We start from the raw sequence: 23861 nt of genomic DNA, 5'->3' as shown, positions 1-23861 counted from the left end.
CATATACAAGTTAGAAACTCTTTTGAGTTGTACAGATAGTATTGCAAATTTTTCTTTAGAACAAATTTTTTTATGTGAAATTTACTTAGTATTATGTTTTGGAGGTATTTAAAATGAACTCTAAAATTATTATATTATATAATTTTTATTACTTAAATAATATTTTATTCAACAAAAGCTTCATATCATTATTTTTTAAAAATAGCTTCTATGTATGTATTCTTCATTATATTTAAAGTTTTGACAAAGACATAAATTAATATTAATCATGTATATAATTTAATTATATCTTTGATTTATAATGTTAATTTGATTAAATCATAATGTTAAATTAATATGTTGCTATATTATTTTTTGAAATCAAATAAAATTAGATTATAACTTAAATGAATTTAGGATATTATTAATGTTGACACAAATTGCCACTTATTATTTATTATACACCACTATGTAATTTTCTTCAATTACCATTGTATCAAAAAATGATTGTATTAGCTTACAACTTTCAATTAATCTTGTTGGTTGTCAGATCTTTCATGCTTGTATTAAAAGGTGCAAATTTGGCAAAAATGGATATGGAAGCAAGAAATGTTTATATGTTGGCTACTATAGATATTAGGAAATATATCTTGCACAAAAGATACATGTATTTGTTGTGGTTAAAGAAACTATATTGTTTACATCTTTGCACTTTCTTTCTTGCATCGTCAGAGGTAGATAAGTCAAGATTGGTTGATAACTTTATCATATTTTTGGTGCAAATGGATTGACCTTTTAGAGATAATAGAAGAAAATTTGAAAGAATTGGCATTTAGCCTATTTGAAGCTATGCAATTTGTACATACATAATGACTTGTTGTATAAAAGGCCAATACAAATATTGACGTTTAAATTGCTAAAGATTAAAATAAAATTCTTGAATATAGTCATTTGAATTGTTGTGCACCATTTATTATGCAAAAATATCATAGAGATACAAATGTGCATGAATAGCACTAAGTAAAATAAACATGCCTTGAAAAATAGTAATTATAAAGTCATCTAATAAGTCCATTATTTGTTTGAAGGTATCTATGTGTCTCAGATATATACATTTTTCTCAATAATTACTTATATAATTAAGTAGAAGTACTTATATGATTAAGTAGAAGTACTTAAAGAAAGTAGATTATCCCTCTTTTTGGAAATTTTTATCAAAGGTTGTAGATTACTTTCCTCTAATTTATTTTTTTTGGATTTGTTTGAGTTGCCTATGGAAAGAAAGATTATGGATGTTGATCCTAGCACAAGTGAGAATAGATTTGCAACTATTGTAGATCTTCATAAACTTGTCAATACTCTTAGAGTAGAAATCTCACATATTTCTAATGTGAATCATGGAGATATTATACCTATGCCTATGAAAGAAGTTTAGAGTCTAGAACAAGAAGTTGTATAATTGAAAGAAGTAAGTAGATCGACCTTACAACCAAATCCAAGGAGTTTTACTTCTACAAGTATGATGGGAGCAAGGATTAGTATGCCTGAGAAGTTTGATGGAACAAGATCAAAATTTTGAGGATTTTTGTAACAAGTCAAGCTCTATCTAAGGTTGCATCCTTTCCAATATCTTGATGGATTTACTCAAGTTGGATTCATAGGCACACTTCTATCAGGAAGTGCTCTCTTTTGGTTTGCACCTTTAATGGAAAAAGATTTGCGACTCTTCTATGATTTGAATTCATTCCTAGAAGTGTTTATGGCCACATTTGGAGAAAGTGATCGAGAACAAATAGTAGAAACTAAACTCTTGTCTTTACAACAAGGATCACAATCAGCCACCACATATGCTGTTGAATTCCAAAATCTACCTTGCGATATGGACTGAAATGACAAAGTACTTATCAATCAATTTTGATATGGATTGAAGGACAATGTCAAAGATTTTTTATTAACAATGCCAAAAGTAAAATCTTTGGAATAATTTATTGCTCAAGCCATTGCATGCAGTAATCGATTATTTGAAAGGCATTAAGAACAAAGACTTGGCTAGAAAGAAACAAGTCAAGTAATGGCAGTAGCTTCCAAGTTTTTTGAAATGTATTCATCTAAGCCAAAACCAATGCAAATTGATACGATACATTTTAGAAGTCTCACAAAGGAGGAAAAGATTCAACATTGCCCAGAGGGTTTATGTTTATACTATGGAGAAGCTAAGCACTCTACTCAACATTGCCCAAAGAAGTAATGCAATTACAAAATGAAGAGTTCAATTACCAAAGAAGATAGTATGTTGAAAAATCATTTTTTTTAGCTACAATAGAAACTATGCGGCCGAAATCATGTACAATATCTAATAAAGGTCCTATTCTCTCCTCAGATCTTTCACCTTATTTTATAATAGATGTATGTTTAAGACCTAAAAATCACAAAGTCTTTGTCTCATTAGATTCAAGTGCCTCAGCCTTTTTTAATAGACAAAGATTTTGTCAAAAACCAAAAAATACCTTTAGTCAAGAAAACTATATCCGTACATGTAGAAATCATAGATGGTTGTTCGTTGTCTTTTGAAAATATTATTCATGATACTGCTCCTTTGGATGTAAGCATTAAAGATCATAATAGCATAGTAGTATTTAATATAATAAGATCTCCCTCTTATCTAATTATTTTAAAATTATCATGCCTAAAAAAATATAACCCTCAAATAGATTGGATTTCTCATAACTTTAATTTTTATGGTAGTATAATCCAAGATCGAGTTATTAAAGTAGAAGCACAAAAGTCTAGTATATCCAAACCTTTACCAGTAGGTGTGAGAGCTTTCATGCATGCTGCAAAAGAAGCGTCATCTTTTGCAATATATGCTACACCCATTTCTAATGGTGAAAAAATATCAAGTGGTATTCCTAGCCAATATGAAGAATTCTAAGACGTTTTTTAAAAGAAGAATGCAAATATTCTTCTAGAGCATCAACCTGATGATTATTCAATTGATTTGTAAAAAAGAGTTCAACCACAATTCAGACCAATCTATAGCTTATCATAGAATGAGTTGGCTACATTAAATGAGTACATTGATGAGAACTTGAAAAAAAACTTCATACGTCATTCTAAATCCCCAGCCGGAGCTCTTATCTTATTTGTGAAGAAGAAAGATGGATCTTTGCGGATGTGTGTGGATTATCAAGGACTCAATAAGATCACCATCAAGAATTGATATCTTTTGCCTTTGATTTTAGGACTTCTTGATCAACTCAATTAAGCAAAGATCTATACCAAAATAGATCTATACTAAAATAGATCTACGAAGAGCATACAACTTAGTTGGTATCAAAGAAAGAAATGAATGGAAGATTGGTTTTTCAACTAGATATAGATATTTTAAATATGATGTCATGCCTTTTGGAATTACGAATGCACTGACCACTTTTTAATATCTTATGAATGATGTTTTTCATGAGTTTTTAGATGATTTTTTCATTGACTATTTAGATGATATTCTAATCTATTCTAAGAATATAGAAGAATATGAACTTTGTCTTTGTCATGTATTGTAGAAACTTAAAGATGCAAGATTATATGCCAAGTTGGAAAAGTGTATATTCTACACTACTTAAGTTGACTTTTTAGGATACATCATTTCCAATGAAGGTCTTATGATGGATCCCAAAAAAATTCAAATTATCATAGATTAGAAGATTCTAAGAAGAGTATGAGATGTGCAATATTTTTTGGGCTTTGTTAATTACTATCAAATCTTCATAAAGAACTTTTTTGAAGTTGTAGCTCCACTCACATGTTTGACTTGTAAAGACAAACTTGAGTGGAATAAAGAAACAAAAGCATCATTTGATGCTTTAAAAAAGGAATTTACTTCTGCATCAATCTTCCATTGTGTCTATTTTTCCAAGACATTTTTTGTGGAAATAGGCCAGTTAAACTTTGCTATAGGTGCCACAATGTTACAAATAGAAACAAATAAAAAATTCCACCCAATAGCTTTTCATTCCAAGAAATTTTCAGCAATCGAGATTAATTATGAGATTCATGAAAAAGAGTTCCTTAGAATCATGGATTCATTTTAAGAATGGCGTTATTATCTAACAGGCACCTCAAGTCTAGTCACCATGTATAGGGATCATAAGAACCTCGAGTATTTCATGTCAGCATATGTTTTGAATTGTCATCAAGCCCATTGGAGTATGTCTTTATTCAGATTCAATTTCAAGATCACTTATCAACCCTGAAAACAACAAGGTCTATGAGATGCTGTTTCTAGATGTTCTTATCTTGTACCAAAAGAAAGAGATGCATCTTTTGATCAACAAAGAATGATTTTCTTGAAGCCCGACCATTTTCATCTTTGAGCTATAAAATCAACATTGACTGTTGATTTAACCTTTGTCAAGCAAATTCAATCAAGTATGTCATTTGATCTTCTTGTTCATGATATTAAGAATAATTCCTCTAAGTCCTATGACACTTCAAAGTTTGAATTCAAAAATAACCTATTATATTTCAAAGACTGCTTATATATTCTAGAAGGCAAGACACAATTACATGTCCTTCAAGCTCATCATGATTTTTCAGCAGCGAGACATTTTAGATACAATAAGTCTTTAGAGCTAATATCAAGAGATTTTTGGTGGCCTCAAATATGGAAGGCAATCAAAGACTTCGTACAATCATGCAATACTTGTTCAAGATCCAAAACTCCTTGCCATCAATTTTATGAATTCTTTCAACCGTTACATATTCCAGAATAACCATGGTCTTCTGTTTCTATAGATTTTATCACAGATCTCCTAATCTTAGGTTCATATGATTCTATATTTATAATCATCGATCACATCACCAAAATGGCACATTTTGTATCATGTACAAAATCTATTTCAGGTGAAGAAACAGCTAAGTTTTTTATCGACAATATCTATTGCTATTATGGATTGTGAAAGGATATTATATCAAATAGGGGGACTCAATTTGTATCAAGATTTTGGAGAACCTTATTCAAGATTCTAAAGGTGGATATGAAGCTTTCTTTGACTTTTCATCCTCAAACTGATTGGCAAACAAAACGGGTGAATCAAATTTTAGAACAATATTTGAAGTATACCATCAACTATCATCATGATGATTGGACAACTCTTTTGTCATTGGCAGAGTTTACATATAATAATTTAGTACATTCTTCTACTCAACAAACACATTTTTTTGCTAATTATGGTTATCATCTATGACTTGATACTTTTGACTTTTTAAAAATTGATAATCTTATAGCAAAAGATTTAGCAAATCATTTATTAGAGCTACATGCAACAATGAAGATACAATTAAAAAAAGCTCAAAGACGGCAAAAGACCAACGCAAATACCTATCGTAAGGAATAACCACAATTCAACATGGGTGATAAGATATAATTACTTTGTCGTAGTATCAAGACTATTCGTCCTGTGATAAGTTGGACTATCATAGGCTAGGACCTTTTTCTATTTGTGAACAAATCAATCATATTGCTTATCAATTACATCTACTGAAGTCTAGAAGATCCACCTTGTATTTTACATGTCACTTCTTGAGCCATATAAGACAGTGAATATTTTGAGAAGAAGTCAAATGCCACCTCTTCCTATAGAAAGTGGACAATAATCAAGAATTCAAGGTGGAAAAAGACTTAGACTCAAGGTGGTACCAAAATAGGTTGTAATATCTTGTTCATTGGCATGGATATGATATTAGAGAATGCACATGAGAGCTATCAAAGAATCTTGCAAATGTAGCAAAGAAAGTTGAAGCTTTTCATCAACAAAATCGATCAAAACTAAAATGAAGAATATCAAATCTTTGCTATAAAAGAAAGAAGATCAAAGGAAGATAACATTCTACCTTTTATCTTTCTTTGTAGCTTATGTATATTTGTGATGCTAAGGAGATAGAGAACCAACAATCAGTAGATTCAATTCAAGACCTTTCATTTGCAGACTTATCAAATAAGACATTATGACTGTCATAACCTTCAAGACGACAAAATCAAGATGAAGATCTTTAAGAACGACATGTCCTTCTTTGATTAGATGGCGAGATACAACATGTTTGGTATGACGACCTTGGAAGAGACTCTTGATATTTGGTGATTTTATTAGAGGTAGGAACAACTCTTGATTGTATTTCAAATATTTTATTTGAAGGAAGTTATGAAGGCTTCAACAACGACCAAATAATAGGGTGGTCTTCTCACCCTAATATGAGATACTATCAATGGCTGAGAGGGCCTATCAACCATCTTCAAAGAGAACAAAGATTAGAGATTGTGGCAAATACAATTCGCCACATCTTAAACTCCTTCAACATATGAAGACCACTGCTCATAGAACTCCTCCCTAAAAAGTAGGATAATATTGCAGACATATACATTTATCTCAATAATTACTTATATGATTAGATAGAAGTAGATAAATATAGATTAATTTCATAAAGTCTTTTAGTGTAGCTTCCTAAAAGCTTCATAGACACGGTTTTGACTTTGGATGTATTTATAGATATGAAACTTGGCCAATAAGTTAACCACATGTTGGTAGCTTGTGGAACAAGGTAACCATATGGCACATACATGGATAACTTGTCTTGTAAGTTAAGACATGTGGCTAGCAAAGTCAATATGTTTTGGAGGTCCTATAGGACCTTGCCACATAGCTCCTAGTTAAGAGTATATATAGAGGCAAGAATGAAGCCTTCTTCACTCTTGTCAATGCCGTTCTAGTCCTTAATCTTATTTCAAGACTTTCTAGTCTTCTTGTTTTTTTGGCAATAGCCATTCTAATTAATAATACATTACCTTTTGAGTGACTTTCTAATTCTCTTCAGTGACACAAGAGTGTATCGAGGATTCTCTTTTTTTGAGATTCATGTCCTTGACAATGGTTCCTCACAATTTGATAAAATCCTATCAAAGTCTCTTCTTGCCACACTTTTCATATGCTCATGTTACATATGATCTATTAATTTTATTTTTTTACAAACTCTCTTATGTCTCCAACCTCAACAAATGATGTGTCTTTATCACAAGATAAATCTTTCAATGCTTGTGGCTGCTAATTCAAAAATATTTACTCCTTTCATATCCATTCCCATAAGACTTGCCTCTTTTATAATAAGCATCAAAGACGAGGTATCTAGCAAGAAAAAAAGAAAGTTGCAAACTAATACAATCAACTTTGGTATGATGTAGTTGGTTGAGATATTTTTTTTGTAGAATTCAATAAATGGTAGGTGGCATCTTATTATATTAGTAACAAAAATTAAGATGGAATTAGCAATAGCCTAAATTTGTAATTTATATTATAAAGTTATTTTTTATATGTAAGAGTGTAATATTTTTTAAACATTTATGACAAAAATAATAATATTTTTAATTATAATTATAGTTTTGTAAAAGAATAGAATTGTATTTGAAAAAATTAAAATTTTATAATAAAGTATTTTTTAAAAAAAATAGTTTATATATATATATATATATATATATATATATGTATATATATATATATGTATATATTTATATGATTTTATTATACATTTAAAAAAATAAGTTAAATTATTTTCTAAATTTTATTTGTGTTGACTTTATAATTTTTTCAATATTTATTATTATAGATTATTTTAAAATTTTGTGAAAAAAAAAATATATATATATATATATATATATATCTATCTATATACATATATATAAATAAGCATCAAAGATCCCGGCTTTGCAACTCTTGAAACTACCGATTAATGTGCAAAGTTAGCGAAGGTTAGCAACGAACCATTGCTGACGGACACTTCTCCAAAGTGCCACGTCGAATTTCGAACGACTCGACCAATCATATCTCTCGTCACGCCGATGTGATTCTGTCCACCTAAGCAAGCCTGCCTGGTTTTGGTGGGGTCCAACCTGACACGCTGGCAAGGGGGATTCAGCTGCCACGCTGGCAGGGAAGGTCTACGCAAGTGGAGGATGAAACCCTAAAGCCGACGGGTGGAGCCCTAAATCCGAGAGGGGGGGGGGGGTATGAAGGCTTCGGACAGCAGCATTCTCTTTCTCTTCTTCGCACTTCCTCTCGCTCAGCTTGGGCGCTGTGTTCTGCACCCTCCTTCCGCAATGGTACGTTCCCCCCTCCCTTTCACTCTGCGTTCGATTCTGCAACCATTTCTCTATCTGCGTCTTTGGAACTACCCTGTAACGATCTGCGGCTCCAGTCGTGTGGAGCTCTTGGAGTTTCTATCCAATTTTTGGTTATTTTAGTACGTGTTTTCTGTGGTAGGTTTTTTATGATGAGTTGGGTGAGATTTGGACTGTGGCTGGTAGGTAGCTATGATCAGAGTGGGATTGTTGGCATTTTTTCGAAGGGGTTATTGCCCTGACTTCTACTTCAGGGTTTAGGGTTTCGAGAATGCTGGTGGACCTTGTTTGTGTGTCGAGCTGGATTTCTCTTTTGTTAGTATTGGTGTTTACGAGCGTTTTTTTTTTTTTTTTTTTTTTTTTTTTTTTTTTTTTTTCTCTCTGTGTCTGTTTTTCAGGTGAAGTATGCGAGGGAACCCGATAATGCGACCAAGGGTATGTGTCTGTTTTTTCTCAGTATGGCATGGATGATCATGCGTGTTTATTGCTTTGGTAGTTCCCATATCATCTCTATGATTGTGAACGCTTGGGTATTCGCCATGTCTCTTATTGCTTTTTACTCTGGTGAACGTAGCCTGCAAGGCCAGAGGGTCGGATTTGCGAGTGCACTTCAAGAATACTAGGGAGGCAGCGCAAGCCATTAAGCATATGGAGTTAGCCAAGGCCAAGAGGTACCTAGAAGATGTGTGTGCGCACAAGCAAGCTATCCCCTTCCGCAGATTCTGCGGCGGAGTTGGGCGAACTGCCCAGGCCAAGGCTCGTCACTCCAACGGGCAGGGGCGTTGGCCTGTGAAGTCAGCTACCTTCTTGTTGGGTTTGTTGAAGAATGCTGAGAGCAATGCAGAGGTATATATTCACAATTCTTTAATATATTGCGCGAACAGTGTCCGCTGCCCAATTTTGTTGTTATTGATGTAAATGAACTAACAATGTGAGAACTATGTTGTGATTTCAGGTTAAAGGTCTTGATGTAGACACTCTTGTTGTATCCCACATTCAAGTTAACCAGGCACAGAAACAGCGTAGACGAACCTACCGTGCTCATGGACGTATCAACCGTAAGTTATCCCATCGTTTTACTTGGTTAGCTTTATGATCTTCTGTCCTATTAGTGCTGAGCGGAAGGGCGATGATGACGAAATCTTACCTATTTCATGATCGGAAATGATCCGGATGAATGCACTCTTGAACTGAGCCCTTACCCTTGAGTTAACAATGGCCTCTGAATGTGACTTCACCTAATCATAATTACAACTAATAACTTACGTCGTTATGCAGCTTACATGTCCTCTCCTTGCCACATTGAGCTCGTCCTCTCAGAGAAGGAGGCTCCAGTAAAGAAAGAGGTAATGTTACCTACTCATCTCTCTCTCCCGAAGTTCGCAAATGTAGCTAGTTTCAGTAAAGAGTATTTTACATGGTCCTCATGTGATTAAAAGTCTAATTGTAGAAAAATCATCGATCGTGCAGGTTGAGGAAGTTGCTGCCCCCAGGACAAACAGGAAGAACCAAGCCCGCCTGCGCAGCGGCGCCACTTCAGCCACTGCGACTGCTTAGATACAATGTTGATTGCGAACAGTCTCTGCCCATGAGTTGTGGGACACTCCCACTGTATCAAACGCTTTATCAAAGAAGCAATTTGTGGCTCAAATCTTGCGCTGGGTTTTGCATGACATAGAAGTATTGATTAAGTGTTTCTCGTCACGTTATTGAATACGTGACAAATATTTAGTGACAAGAAATGATGAGGGTCTCGGACTTGATCCCAGAATGATGAAAAACACCTAAATTTGGAAGTGCGAGCAACCGGTCAGAAAATGTATTGTAGACTAGTAAATGTATTGTAGTCCAAATCATTGAATGATTTCATATTCCCTTTTAATTTTTCCCAAATGATCTGAAGATCTGTTCGCATTTTACTATAAATAATCAGAAAAGTCTCACCAACAACCATATTACGCAAAGCCATCTCTTTTTGAACACGACCCGAAGTAAACTGACGATCACATGAGGGAGATATGGACGGTCTTCGACAAGAACAAGATAAATTCCATCGAAATCTCTTGAATTGTGCAAAAGGCCCTGTAGAGTTAATTCCCTTATAGAAAAATAAAGTTAAAGTTTGATTTTAAAGTCATTGTTCCAGAGCCACTTTAATGAGGTAGAATTAGAGATAATAACAAGGACAATCAAGAAAAAAATGGAATTGATGTGTGTGGCTTTTAGCAGGCATGTAATCTTTTTATAACATTGAACAAGTTAGTAAAGATTCAAAGACTTTAACATAAAATAGAAACTAAATTATCAAACTAGAAGAATTAAGAATTACTTGTCATAGATTATATATATAATTATTTGTGATATATTTTTAATATATTATTTAATGTCATATTTTTCCATATGAATTTTAAAATAGATACTATATAAACCTATCCTTGACTCTCTTAACCTATTATTTAGAAATACATAAGAAGATTTTATCTTTTTTATATTTTTATTCACCATTAATAAAAGAAATAAAGTCTATCATAATATTGTTTGATGATTGACTTATGAAGAATAATGAAGAAATTAAGATGAAATTAGCTTAAGTACAGTACAAGAAATTTCTTTGTAAGATGTTGATGTCTATAAATCAAGAATGTAGGAGATAAAGAAAAAATAAATAAAAAAATAAAATGAAAACCTCTTTCAAAATGAATAAACTATTACTGATCTTAATAATACACTTTTATAATTGTTGGTTAGAATTTGCCATTGCTGTATCTTGAAAAGGAGACTCATCAATTGTTACCTGCCTCATATATTTAAGTTTTATTACACAAACATACCCCATATTTATTCATGCATTTTGAAGTTTTATTTATTTATATATTTAATATTTTCTATTGCCACTATGACAACATTTTTTTTGAGAATCATGTTGAAAATTTAACAATACTGGCACAATATTGTGCAGATATACTCAATTCACATCATTTCAAGCAGTAAGGCATTTTGAAAGAAAAAGAAAAATGGACCTCTCTCTGCATAAATTATAATATGACATATATAACTATGTATAGATATAGATATTTTCAAGTCACCTCTGTTCAGTTAAAATAAATTAACAATTGATTCTTCAACAGAGACACCAATAATTTTACTATAAATACCAATATCTTTTTTAACAAATACATATAAATTGGCATTCCAATAGTTATTCCAAATTATTAATAAATTGTAAAGTATTAGTAAATATAAGTCAAGATATAGATTCACCCTTATTCATACTATTTCCTAGTCAAAATATTGTATTGCATGCTATCAATAAATTGACATACAAACTACTACAAAAAGTTAACAATATTACAATCCCATTGAAATAAGCTCATATAAGGTAGCCAACCCATTGTTGACAACCCCACATTTCCACCATGTAAGTAGGTTTTTTTTATTAGTCCAGTAACCTATTGTCGAGTAAGTCTGACATCGCTTGGTTGGAAATAGGTTGGGAGCTAGTTAAAATAATATTAAGTTGTGCATATGAAATAAAATTCATTGTACTTAGAATAGATATGTATAAACATTAATATAGGTGGCAATTGTTGATTGATTGGGGTGGAATAATATAGCATAATTAGGTGTCACACTTCTTAGTTTTGTAAAAGTTGAATTCTTAGTTTTTTAATCCACTATTGGTCGAAATTAGGTTTACTTATATGTCAAAAATGGATCAAAGAGAATCTTCAACTAATAATGACAATAATATAATACAATGATAACACAACGTAATGCAAAACATGCATTGTCAATACTCATTCATTTCAATATTTATTTCAGCATTCAAATTCATCAAGGACTTCAGTACTTCCATTATTGCAATTCAAGAATACAAAACATGTTCTTGCTCTCCGTTTTCTTGACACATGAGGTAACTTAAACACTACCCGTTGCAGTCATTGGTGCTGCATGCTACAAACTAGAGTTTGAGGTTACAAAACCCAAAGTAGGTCCAACTATAGCAGATATCGGAACGAACGAGCGCATTCAAGCGCTTTAAAGAGCCGAATTAAAACAATAAATGCTGCACGAGCAATACTCCAGCCAATGCAGAATTCAACTCGACCATAGCATACTCCATTATTCACCTTCGTAATACTCTACAGATTTTTTTTCCCTTAATAATTCTTCCATGAGGCGATTCTATAACGAACGGGACCCCGACATCTCCATGTTCATGCTCACTCAACCACTCACAGTAACCTGAAATTCAACAAAAACAATTAGTACAATTTGAGTAAAGACGCAACCAAATTTACGAGTTCAAAGGCTCATCAAATAAATGTATTTAGATAACGAACACTAGAGAGAAACATAAAATAGAGCACTCAAATGTTAAATCAAGGAAGCCGAGGTTCTAACAGAGCAATGTAAGAAGTGAAGAAATTTGATAACAAAACGCGGATAAACGTGAGAAAAGCTTACATTCTCGGCTGCTGTAATGGCCAACCATTCAGTAGCGAAAGGACCCAATCTGTAATCAACTGAATATACTCCCCAAATTGTAACCTTCTGCAATTTAAAACATCCTCGTCAACGGAAGAAACGCTTCCTATTGTACACTTACTATCAATTTGCTCTCGACTTTTAAGACACTCCAATTGTTTGTAAACCTCTAATCATTCAGCAAAAGAGACAGCAACAAGAATACAATGAGCGGACACTATTTGGTAACCCAAAATAAAATTGAACAAATAAAGAATAAGCAGATAATATTCACTTAAGCAATTGAACACTCTACTGTGTGCTGCAAGACAACAGACGTACAAGTGTGTAAATGAGTACACCTCAATCCCAAGTTCGTATAAATGAACCTACCGTGCCACTCCGCACCCCCTCAAACCACCATCTGCTCCACCTACACCTTGCACAGATCCACCCTCATCCCCCACCAAAATCCATGTCTCCAGCATGTGCCGCACACGGCCCACCCATCTCACTGCCCCCACCACCTACTCAGCAACACCTCCCATGCACCTCCTCGCCCGTTCCGTGCCCAATCGCTTGCCCCGCACTGTTGCGCGTCACATGCTCCCCGCTGGAGCTACCTCGTTCTACCTCATCGAGCTCATTGAGTAGCTCGGAGGATTCAATGACCCGTCCCGCAGAAGCCTCATGCTCAGGCTGTTGAACCGATCCCGAGAGTACTGCCGCGACGCTTTTCTCCAATCTGTACCCCTCCGCATCATCACCGCGAACTCCTCATAACTGATCCGTCCGTCCTTGTCCAGGTCCACCTCCGACAGGATGGCCTGCACCACGTCCGGCTCGCTCGACAACTCTGTCATCGCCTCCCCCACAGCTTCCCGCAGCTCCTCCGTCTCGATGTACCCGCTCCCATCCACGTCGAACACGTCGAACGCCCTTCGCAGATGCTCGTCGTCGTCCAGGCGCTGCAAATGCACCGTCGCAGCCACGAACTCGCCGTAGTCCAGCGTCCCGTTCCCCTCCACGTCCGCTGCTTCCATCAGCATCCGCACCTCGTGCTCCGTCAGTTGGGACCCGATTTCGATCAGCCCCATCTTCAGTTTCTCGAATGTGATGGTCCCCGTCTTATCGCTGTCCAACTTCTCGAACATTTCCTTCAGCCCGTCGATCTCCTCCCCGCCCAGGTGCTCGGCGATCACCTGCAGCGCCCTCTTCTTCAGCTTGTTCATCGCCGAGAACTGCTTCAGCCGCGACCTCACCGCGTCCAGCGGCACGTTCGGGTTCTTCTTCGCGTTCTGCAGCCACGGGTGGTCCAACACCTGCTGCGCATTGTACCGCGCTTTCGGGTCTGGCTCCAGCATGTGCCGCACCAGCGACTTCGCCGTCTCGGACACCTTCGGCCACGGCTCCCGCTTGAAATCCAGAATCCCGCGCAGAATCGCCTGCGCCACGCCCTGCTCCGTCTCCGCCCAGAAGGGAGGCACCCCGCACAGCAATATGTACAGGATCACGCCCGCGCTCCACACGTCCACCTCCGGCCCGTAGTTCCTCTTCAGCACCTCCGGTGCCATGTAGTACGGGCTGCCCACAATCTCCGAGAACCTCTCCCCGGGCTTGAAAAACACCGACAGCCCGAAGTCGATGGCCTTCAGCGGCGCATTCTCGTTGGTGTTGGCGAACAGAAAGTTCTCGGGCTTCAGATCCCGGTGTATCACTCCCTGCCTGTGACACGCCTGCACCACCTCCACGATGGTCCGCGTCACTTGCGCGGCGCCCCGCTCCGTGTAGTGCCCCCGCGCAATGATCCGGTCGAAAAGCTCGCCTCCCTCGCACAGCTCCATCACCAGGTGCACGGCGACGTCGTCTTCATAGGCGCCCTCCAAGGTGACGATGTGCGGATGATGGGGCAGGTGTTTCATGATTGCCACTTCTCGCCGCACATCCTCCACATCCACGGCAGTCCTGAGCTTCTTCTTGGAGATAGACTTGCAGGCGAAAACCTCCTGCGTCTCCTTGTCCGTGCACAAATACGTGATGCCGAATTCCCCACGCCCGAGCTCCCTACCAAGCACATACTTGTCCAATATTCTGGCCTTCGGCTGATTCTTCAAAATCTGATTATTGCCATAATAACGATCGTGTGCAAATAAGTTCGCCCTGCGCGCCCTCCTAGACTTGTTCGATGAAGATCCTACGCAACAGTTTCCCATACTGCCCTTAATCACACCAAGTTCACTCTTCCTTGTCCACTTCCATGAAGAGTCACCTCTCCGCCGCACCAAACGTTTCCAGCTTAACAATATTTAGCTTCTAAGATTACCCGCAACGAAATTTCTTCAATGACGCATCCCTGTGACCATGAACCTTCTCACACACCGCCTGAAAGCATACCGAACACAATCGCGAGTCAATTCGCACTCATCGACACTTTCGAGGCTTCATGACTACATAGCGCACACTGTTGGGTTCCTCAGTCTATGCTAAAAACTACAGAATCATCCTTCGCAATGTTGCAAGAGTCCACAAACCCTACTCGTGGATTCAGCAACAGCGAGGCAGTACAACTTCAGCGACTGCAGAAACAAGTGCGCGTCACGAGATCCCGCCGTGCTGCATTGCCATTCCGGGTCCAGGGAAGCGACCGTGCAGCTGGTAGAGAGATCCGATGAGTTTGGAGCGGAACATGGGCGACGATCTGGATGCGGAGATGGAGGAGCGATTGAAGGGGACGGGAAAGCATGGGAGCGGGGCCAGACTCATCGTCGTCGCCGCGCCCTCGCTTACCTCGCTCCCCACGCTGCGACAACGCCCCCCGCCCCCTACCCCTTCCGATGCCGCTGCTGCATTTGTTCATCTTCAAGCTGATGAATGATGATTTCCTGTGGATGAATGATGGGTTGTGACGGGTGACATTAATGGATGTTTCGTGGATGACTGAAAAATATGAGGTTGGTACGACTGGGGGGTGACGTGGTGGGTTGCATCCGTAGAATACGATCGCCATCCATGGATGCCCATGTGCTCTGTATCGTATATAACGTGGCCGTACTTCATGAATTTCGAGTTCATTTTCGTATATATAAAATGTAAAAATGTATGTAAAATGTACAATTCTAATAATTGTAACACTAGAATATTTTTAAAGATTAAAAGTTATATTGAGTTTGTGATTATTCATAACAATTTTTTTATGTATATTTTCTAACAGTTTTATAAAACTATATTTTTAATTCTCTCTAAATTTATGTTCTTATATGTATATGTATATGTATATAATACTAGAGAAACCACATAATTGATTTTTATTTTATTTTATTTAAGGACCGAAATGAAAAAGAAGCATTTGACATGATGCATGATTAAGAACTAAAATACTACTTGCTTAGAATAAAAAAGCAATATCATAGTAGGAGAACATTAAATTTTGGAATTTTTTAAGCATGCAAGTAATGCCTTTTCAACTCTGAAAAGTAAGTTTTTTGATAATAAGCATAATTTTTTATATATAACAAAAATACTGAAGGTTAAAGAACGCATTTAAAATATGGGTGTAGTAAAACAATGATTTTTTTAAATCTTCAGATATTTACAAGATAAAATCTTTACAATTAAAACATCTAAACAATCATACAACAAAAAATAGGATTTAAAATTGATATTACAATATACATTAAAATATAAAAAACGCAACTCCAAAATAAGAAAGAGGATATGGAACCAACAAATTTTGTTGATTCTTATAAATAATTTGTCTTCAATCTAAAAACAATGACATGCATAAAGGATCAACATAAATTCAATAAAGAATAAATATAACAAAAGATGATCACAAGTATATTGCACTCTATAAATTGTAAACAATTGATAAAGTACCCAATTAAATTTTAATTAATATATATATATATATATACATCTCAAATATAATTATTTATAAACAAAGCTTAAGTAAAAATTTAATAGGGATGCATTATGGAATGTATATATATATATATATATATATATACAGAAAAAGATTGATTTCAATTATTTTTTTCTACAAATATAGTTTTATTAAAAAATATATATTTTTAAAAAAAGTGAGATTAAAATTGTCAATAAAAGAACAATATGAAAAACAGACACAAAAATTAAATTTCTAAAAATAAGAATGACAAGTGGTAGATAAGAAATACATCATAAATGAAATTCAAAGTTACTATTAATGGAAGATGGTAAAAGTAGAATTAGCGAGTTAAAAGCTTTTACAAATAATCAACAAGAAAATGTTTTCAAAAAATAAACTGTATTCAACTTAAGGTAGATACAAGTAACAGGTACAACATAAAAATAAAAGTATGAAACACAACTTACTACTCACATATTTTACAAAAACTGCATTGACTAACATATATTAGAGTAATTTACAGGAAGGTGTAAAGTAAACTTGATTTTCAAAGGTTTTCAAAGTGTTTCTGGAAACATCTTTTGTCTGATGGACATTCTATTATAGCATTGGTGTAGTTGTTTTTGTAGATAACTGTTGTTAAAGGACCACCTATCAAATATATTTATTGTTAAATAAATGTTTTTTGAAAAAATTCAAGTGAAAAACCAACAATCAGACATACATTAGGAAACCCACTATTGGGCAGCCCTTCAAGCTTCCACACGAGCTTTGAAATTGGATAGAAATCAAACGTGGCTGCAAAGTCCACGAGCCCACGAAGACTGCAGGGCTGTGGGGCCTCGAAACAAGCACATGCGAAGACCATATAAACAAGACTGCGGAGCTTGAAGGACTTGAAGGGCACACACAGCACGAAGACTATGGATAGGGACATAACCGAGAATCAACACTCGTGCAGAACCATCTCAGATACACAACTTTTCATGTACAGTACAAAGAAAATATGGTACAAAGTCATAATGTAGCGCTCGGCAGCGTACCCAGATACTTGCCACCGCCTCTCACACGACACTCCTTAGAATGAGTCATGCAACACAAGAAACTCAAGCCCATGCACTAACATGGACAGAGTGCTTGCTAGTCAAGCGGCGAAAAGAAAAGAATCTCCCACCAAATGTTCTCGCTGAACGATTGATGTGCCCCAGCCATCAGGATCTTCAATGAGATGTAGCTCCCACCCCACCCACTCAAACCCCTCCAGGATCCAACATATAACTTCAACAGAGATCAGCTGCAGTATCTTCCTCTGACTCCTCAGTGAGAATCTAACCAACTAGGGTAGCTGTCTCAACTTCGCTAAGCGACCAATCCCTGAAGAATGTGCAATCCCTACGGATAGCATAGCATCGTGTCAACCTCGGTGCACAGTCATCGTCAGATATCGGAGCAACCCTAGAACCCTGGGGGTGAGCTGGTTCTGCAGAGCCGTGATGATGAACGGGCCTTCGTGAAAAGCACCCAATCAGGCAAGCCCCACCTTCTTCAGAGTGTGTCGATAATGACCGTTGAAACGTGTCCTCTATCCGGAGTGATTGAGTAGAGGCATTGCATGTCAAACACCCGAGACTCATGGCTATAAACTTTATAGGTGAGAGAACAAATGATATGATGTATGCTCCACGCGATACCTGAACACACCCCAAAAGGTTTAAGTTTGATGGGAACTTCATTCAGACTCCTACATACCGGCCATCAAGTAACTGGTACTACGCTGCCATAGTAAGCAAAAAAATTCTCGTGAACGTGCACAGTTCATAAGACAAAAAGTACCCAAAATTGATGTCGGAAAATCACAGAAGCCAGCTAAGCACTCTCATCGATTCCCGGCTCTTAGTGTTAGTAGAGCCACATCATTCCTACCCACAACTAATGACAAATTACACTACCCGAAGGAGAGGATAGGCAGCTACAGATAATACGTGCATTTTCAACTACTATCTCCGGAGAACTGCATAGTGCTGGTACTAACAGAGAAATTCCAAATCAAATAGCAGATTGCGAATCACCGCATGTGGACGTACGACATTCCAGGCACCGAATGCTCCGTAATTTTCTATGTACATCAAAGAAACTTCATTCTATTCAGAATATTTGGGCGTGATTAGCAAGAGAACAAATCTTATAAAAATGAAATTAAACAATTTCATGCGACTTCTCACATTAACCACACCGTCAGCAGAAAACCAGCAAGTATAAAGTATGAAAAAATAGCTAGTGACAAGAAATGATACAGGGTCATTCAAAACACGTCAAGCCTCACGAACATAAACCAATTAGGCCTCACATGAGTGCATGCATATACGCTCTAAAGATCCGCTCTATTTCCAGGCATGCTAAGCAAACCCATTCGCAAGAGTAAGACCTAAGGTACCACCAAAAGCATGCCCTCGACATCCAAGCGTCGCCAAAATTGCAAACCAAGACACCACATAACAATCAACAGTCACGGAACCACAAACACAATTCCACTAAAACCCAGCTGCTCACGTGTCTCGTAAACAAGACTGACAGTAGTGCCCCTACCAAAAAGCTCAAATAGAGAGGGGAAGGAAGTACCAGCTCGCTATTCCAGTCACGCCGTCACCCCAACTCCCCAACAGGATTTTCCTACCCTCACAAGCATCTCAACCCGAACGCCTTCAGCCAACGCCACTGCTCCTACAAACCTCCAGCTCTTCAGATCCAACCTTCCGCGAGCCTAACAGCACAAAATGCCCCTCAATTGAACGTTGTAAGAACCCAGCTTCTCCTCTTCAATTCTCTCCACCACCGCAAAGCAGAAGCACTCCCTCAAACCTCCCAAAATAACGAACACTGCCAAAATCCGCACTAATGCCCCACCAAACTGTCTGGGCTCTAAAAAAATTCCACGGTCGGCCTCCGACCCCGCCGTTGTCTCTATCGAAGGTCCTTAACTAACAGCAAACCTCCGAATTGGGCAAAACGACGATCCGAAGCGCAACAAAGCCCAAGCAGAGCAGACACCGTTGCCGAAGGACGGCCTTAGCTCCGACAGCTTGTTCTGGAGACCCGAATGGATGAGAGATTTATGGATGAATGAAGACCATCATGGGGGCGTGATTGATGATAAATGCGGTGGATGAAGTGTTGCTGCTTGTGATGCACCGTGGACGGTGGGTGACGTGGAGGGTGGGGATGACGTGAAAAGTATATATATATATATATGGATTCGGATTAATTAGTTCAAATACTGAAAAAAAACTGAAAATTATTTTTTGAATTCAGGTATAAGTAACAAAATTTATTTATTTTATTGTATGTCATATACTTTTAAAATAAGATTGCAGTTCTAGTGTGTTTAAACAGATATATTTAGAAACATATGTATATATATATATATATATATATTGATTTTTGCATAAAAATTAAGAAAATTAACCATTTTCAAATTATAAATTTATTCTAATTCGAATGCAATCTAATTAATCTAATTTGAATTTATTTTGTAATAATTTTTTTATTTTTTTATTTAATATTTTGTATCATTAATCAAATATTTTTTAATATAAAAATTTTAAAATTTTAAAATCACAAATTTTACATGATTAATTTAAGATAAATTTTAAAATTAATTTTTATTTCAAAAGCGTTTTTATTAATTTTTTATATTAATTAATTTAACTTGAGTTTATCAATATTATGACCAAAGTTCTATATTTTCTTAAAAGTAGTATAGTTTATTCTTAAATTATAAAACTTTCAAATAAAAAAATATATTTATATTTCTAAATAATATTCTTTTTAATTGATTACAATAAGTAAGTTTATTTATGCATATTAATTACTTGAATTTTTTATTTGATTAAAACTTTAAAATTTTATAACAATATCAAATTGAAGGACTTTAATTTTGTAATTTAAAAATTTATTTTTTTAAAATTTAACTAAAAATAAATAAAATATAAGATTAACTTGATTATGTACATTTTTTAAATTGACTATTTAATTTTTAGATATTTTATGATATTAAGAAAAATTTATCGAAAAGATTTAAATTTAAGTTATTTCAACTAAGATACCAACCTAATAATTATAGGTTGATGTGACTTATTATACTCTTAATTTGAATAGATTTTCAAATTTTTAGTTTCTCCTCAAACATTGATTTATTTATTTATAATAGTTAGTAGTAAATTTTATATATATATATATATATAGAGAGAGAGAGAGAGAGAGAGAGAGAGAGGAATGTAATTTTTTTGATGATATATTTTGTTCAACTATCAAATATAAAATCACACACTTAGAAAAATATACAATATATATATATATATATATATATATTCTAAGTTCTAATCAAACACATTTAGAATCACAATACTTTTGAGTAAAGCATTGGAGTTGTTAAATCTTTTAATGATTGCTTGTAATATATGTTAATTTCTCACCAGACAAGGCATAATGTATGTTGTTGCTACTCCTCTTCTTTTTGTTAAAAAGGGGCTCAAACATTGCCCTTCCACTCTTTTGAAACTTCTAAAGAAATGATTCAAAACAGCAAGCTTATTTACTATTTCTTATTTATGTACATATATATCATAATTCAAATAAAATATAGATTAAATTTTTTTTATTATTTAGATTGGTATAGATAATAATATAAAAAAATTAAAAAATCTATCTTTTTATTATTAGTAACTTTAATTGATGTTACTTCTAAGTTTGAATTTGATTTTTAATATAAAAAACTTTTGGTTTTTATTCTTCTCTAAAATCATTTTTATACATTTTTGTGTATTTTTTTATATAGAATATCTTTTTTCTATATTATGGGGTTTATACAATCAAAAATTAATACATATACATTTATATAAATCTCTCTCTCTTTCCATATATATATATATATATATATATTAGAGAAATTTCATAATGTACATTACTTTTGTAATACATTAGTTTTACAAACGTCACTTAATTGAAATTCTTAATTATTATTTTAAAAATAATTTTAGTATTTATTAATATTTAATCAAATTTCAAATTTTATATAGTTCTTTATTCTATTTTTTATATATTTATTTTAAATATATTTATATCTTATAAAGTAATTTTTTGTAATCAAGTTTTTTTTTTTTTTTTTTTTTTTTTTTTTTTAATGTTTTTGTAAACAAAACATTATAAAAAATGATAAAATTCTTAGAAATAATTAAAAAAAAAGAACATTTTAGATATAAACTTTTTAAATAATAAAAATCCTTTCTAATGAATACTAATAATACATATGATTTTAATTTTTTCACCTTGTCATAAGTAATCCTCCAAAAACTAATACATCTCAATAAATAATTAATATTATTGAAATTGACTTTGTTGAATGGACTTTAATTGAACTTTATTAATTAAAAAAGATAGTCTATAGAATCCACATAACCAACATAGATAATTTCCATGTTGTTTTGATTGCACCACCTCTAATGATTAATAATCTTTGATAATAAATAAAAAACCATGTATATGTATATAGTCATTTTCATAGACTATAATTGTTTTATACTTAATTCTTGATAATAAATGTATATTATAGTTTTAATTTTGAATTATTTCTTGATACAATATAGTTTTTTATTTTTTGAATCATATATGTTTATATATTATTAAACTATTAACACGTGAATGAAATATATATATATCTAATTAATTAAATATATATCTAATTAATTAAATATATTAAATATATTTCTAATTATAATATTTTTACATATTTAAAAATAATAATAATAATAATAATGATAATAACTCCAGTATCAATGTAAATATCAGATTTAATACATAGTGCAAAATTTATTTATTTTTGTAAAAGTTATATATCAATAGTTATACCATCATAAATTTTGATGTATTGTTCATCATATACTTTTAATAGAAATACAAAATTATTAATACTAAAGTAAAGTTTTTAAAGTTTTTATAAATAAGATCAATTTAAATTGCTCATAGCAAAAATTGTATCATATTAATATATTTGAAATTTGATATATGGTTTTTAAATCCATAATCTTTTAAGAAAATAAATATATTTTTTTAAAAATATAAAATTAAAAAAAAGTATTTTAAGCATGGAATCATGCATAATTCTTTTAAAAAAAATACAATGTAACATGTATAGTTTATATGAATCTTCTTTTAAATAAGTTTAAACTAATACTTAAAATAATATATATATATATATATATATATATTTACATATACTGAACTTTTTAAAGTATTACAATGGTTAACAAAGATAACAAAATCCACACACGTTTTTATAATTACAAAATATCTACAACAAATGAAGAAAAATATACAAGTAATGAAATTAAACTTATGATTAATTTTTACAATCCTAATCTTACTTTGTCTTAGAATTAACCGATTTGTTTTTTACTTACTCTACATCATTTTAACCAATTTATAGCTCTACTATGGTACTAAAAGTTTCTTGAGTGCAAAATGCATACATAAAAAATATATTTTTATAAATACAGACGAATGTCTTAGACATATATTAGTTCTTTATTAATCTTTTTATCAAGAAGTTGTATCACAGTACAACAATGTAATATATATATTTTTACTTTTATTTTTTATTAATTAAATATTAATAGTATTTTTTTTCTATTTTAAAATTTTTTAATTACAAAAGAAATCAGATTCTTAATGATTTAACAAATATTCATATTAAATTAAGATATAAGAATAATTCTTTGTAGCTCTTGACTTTATTGCTAGCATTATTTAAATATTTCGTCATTACTATATTATATAGAAAAGATACAATAGAATTAAAAGATTTCATAATGACTATAGAATTAAAAGATTTCATAATAACTAAAAAATAATAACTTCTATAGCATTTTTTTATAAGAAGCAAAAGAATAAAAAAAAGACATAAAAGAAGAAATTGTAGATCAAATGATAGAGATTGCTTTAATAAATCAAAGATTATATAATATGAATGTAAGAAATTAAAATATTTAAAAATTTCTAGATTTTTGATTTTTAATTTTGAAATAAGGACATCTCCAAATTTTCTATATAAATTTAGAGATGTTTTTATCTTAGAGATGTTGTTATTTTGAAATGTTTAGGTTATTGATTCATGTTGCTTAAATTATGGGATTTAAAAAAAAAAAAAGTTTTAAACTTCAATTCTATATAATTATAGAATTATATTAATGAAATAAAATATGTCATATATACTATAGCAATGGACATAATGTATATTAAATTATTTGATATGACTATAAATACAGATGCAGATGTTAGGTATATTCTTAAATTTTAAGAAAACTAAAATAT

At 33.5% G+C, this 23861-nt stretch overlaps 2 protein-coding genes and 1 long non-coding RNA gene across 3 annotated transcripts; 1 reads left to right on the top strand and 2 right to left on the bottom strand.

Annotated features, from left to right (window-relative positions):
• The first annotated feature begins 8062 nt into the window (after positions 1–8062).
• LOC112288138 (60S ribosomal protein L17-like) lies at positions 8063–9994 on the top strand. Its single transcript, NM_001378775.1, has 6 exons — positions 8063–8125; positions 8542–8578; positions 8718–8989; positions 9099–9201; positions 9422–9489; positions 9614–9994. The coding sequence occupies exons 1-6, from the start codon at positions 8123–8125 to the stop codon at positions 9698–9700; spliced, it is 570 nt and encodes a 189-aa protein (NP_001365704.1). The 5' UTR covers positions 8063–8122; the 3' UTR covers positions 9701–9994.
• Positions 9995–11973: 1979 nt separating this feature from the next.
• LOC112288146 (calcium-dependent protein kinase 13) lies at positions 11974–14970 on the bottom strand. Its single transcript, XM_024532027.3, has 3 exons — positions 13004–14970; positions 12611–12697; positions 11974–12388 (listed from the first exon to the last, which is right to left on the bottom strand). The coding sequence occupies exon 1, from the start codon at positions 14821–14823 to the stop codon at positions 13240–13242; it is 1584 nt and encodes a 527-aa protein (XP_024387795.3). The 5' UTR covers positions 14824–14970; the 3' UTR covers positions 11974–12388; positions 12611–12697; positions 13004–13239.
• Positions 14971–17464: 2494 nt separating this feature from the next.
• Positions 17465–19551, bottom strand: LOC149988115 (uncharacterized). Its single transcript, XR_016505396.1, has 2 exons — positions 19116–19551; positions 17465–18187 (listed from the first exon to the last, which is right to left on the bottom strand). It is a non-coding gene; the product is annotated as an uncharacterized LOC149988115 (long non-coding RNA).
• Between the last annotated feature and the right edge of the window lie 4310 nt (positions 19552–23861).

This window comes from Physcomitrium patens, chromosome 11, assembly GCF_059467195.1.
Source record: "Physcomitrium patens ecotype Gransden chromosome 11, ASM5946719v1, whole genome shotgun sequence".
NCBI lineage: Eukaryota > Viridiplantae > Streptophyta > Bryopsida > Funariales > Funariaceae > Physcomitrium > Physcomitrium patens.
Note: the sequence above shows the minus strand (reverse complement) of the source record. Positions and strands in the feature narration are given on the sequence as shown.

Bases quoted from the DNA above. Each gene is read 5' to 3' on its own strand.
- LOC112288138 (NM_001378775.1), top strand. The intron at 9,202-9,421 runs GTAAGTTATCCC...GTCGTTATGCAG, and splicing joins TGCTCATGGACGTATCAACC to CTTACATGTCCTCTCCTTGC. The intron at 9,490-9,613 runs GTAATGTTACCT...TCGATCGTGCAG, and splicing joins AGGCTCCAGTAAAGAAAGAG to GTTGAGGAAGTTGCTGCCCC.
- LOC112288146 (XM_024532027.3), bottom strand. From the start codon at position 14,823: ATGGGAAACTGTTGCGTAGGATCTTCATCGAACAAGTCTAGGAGGGCG.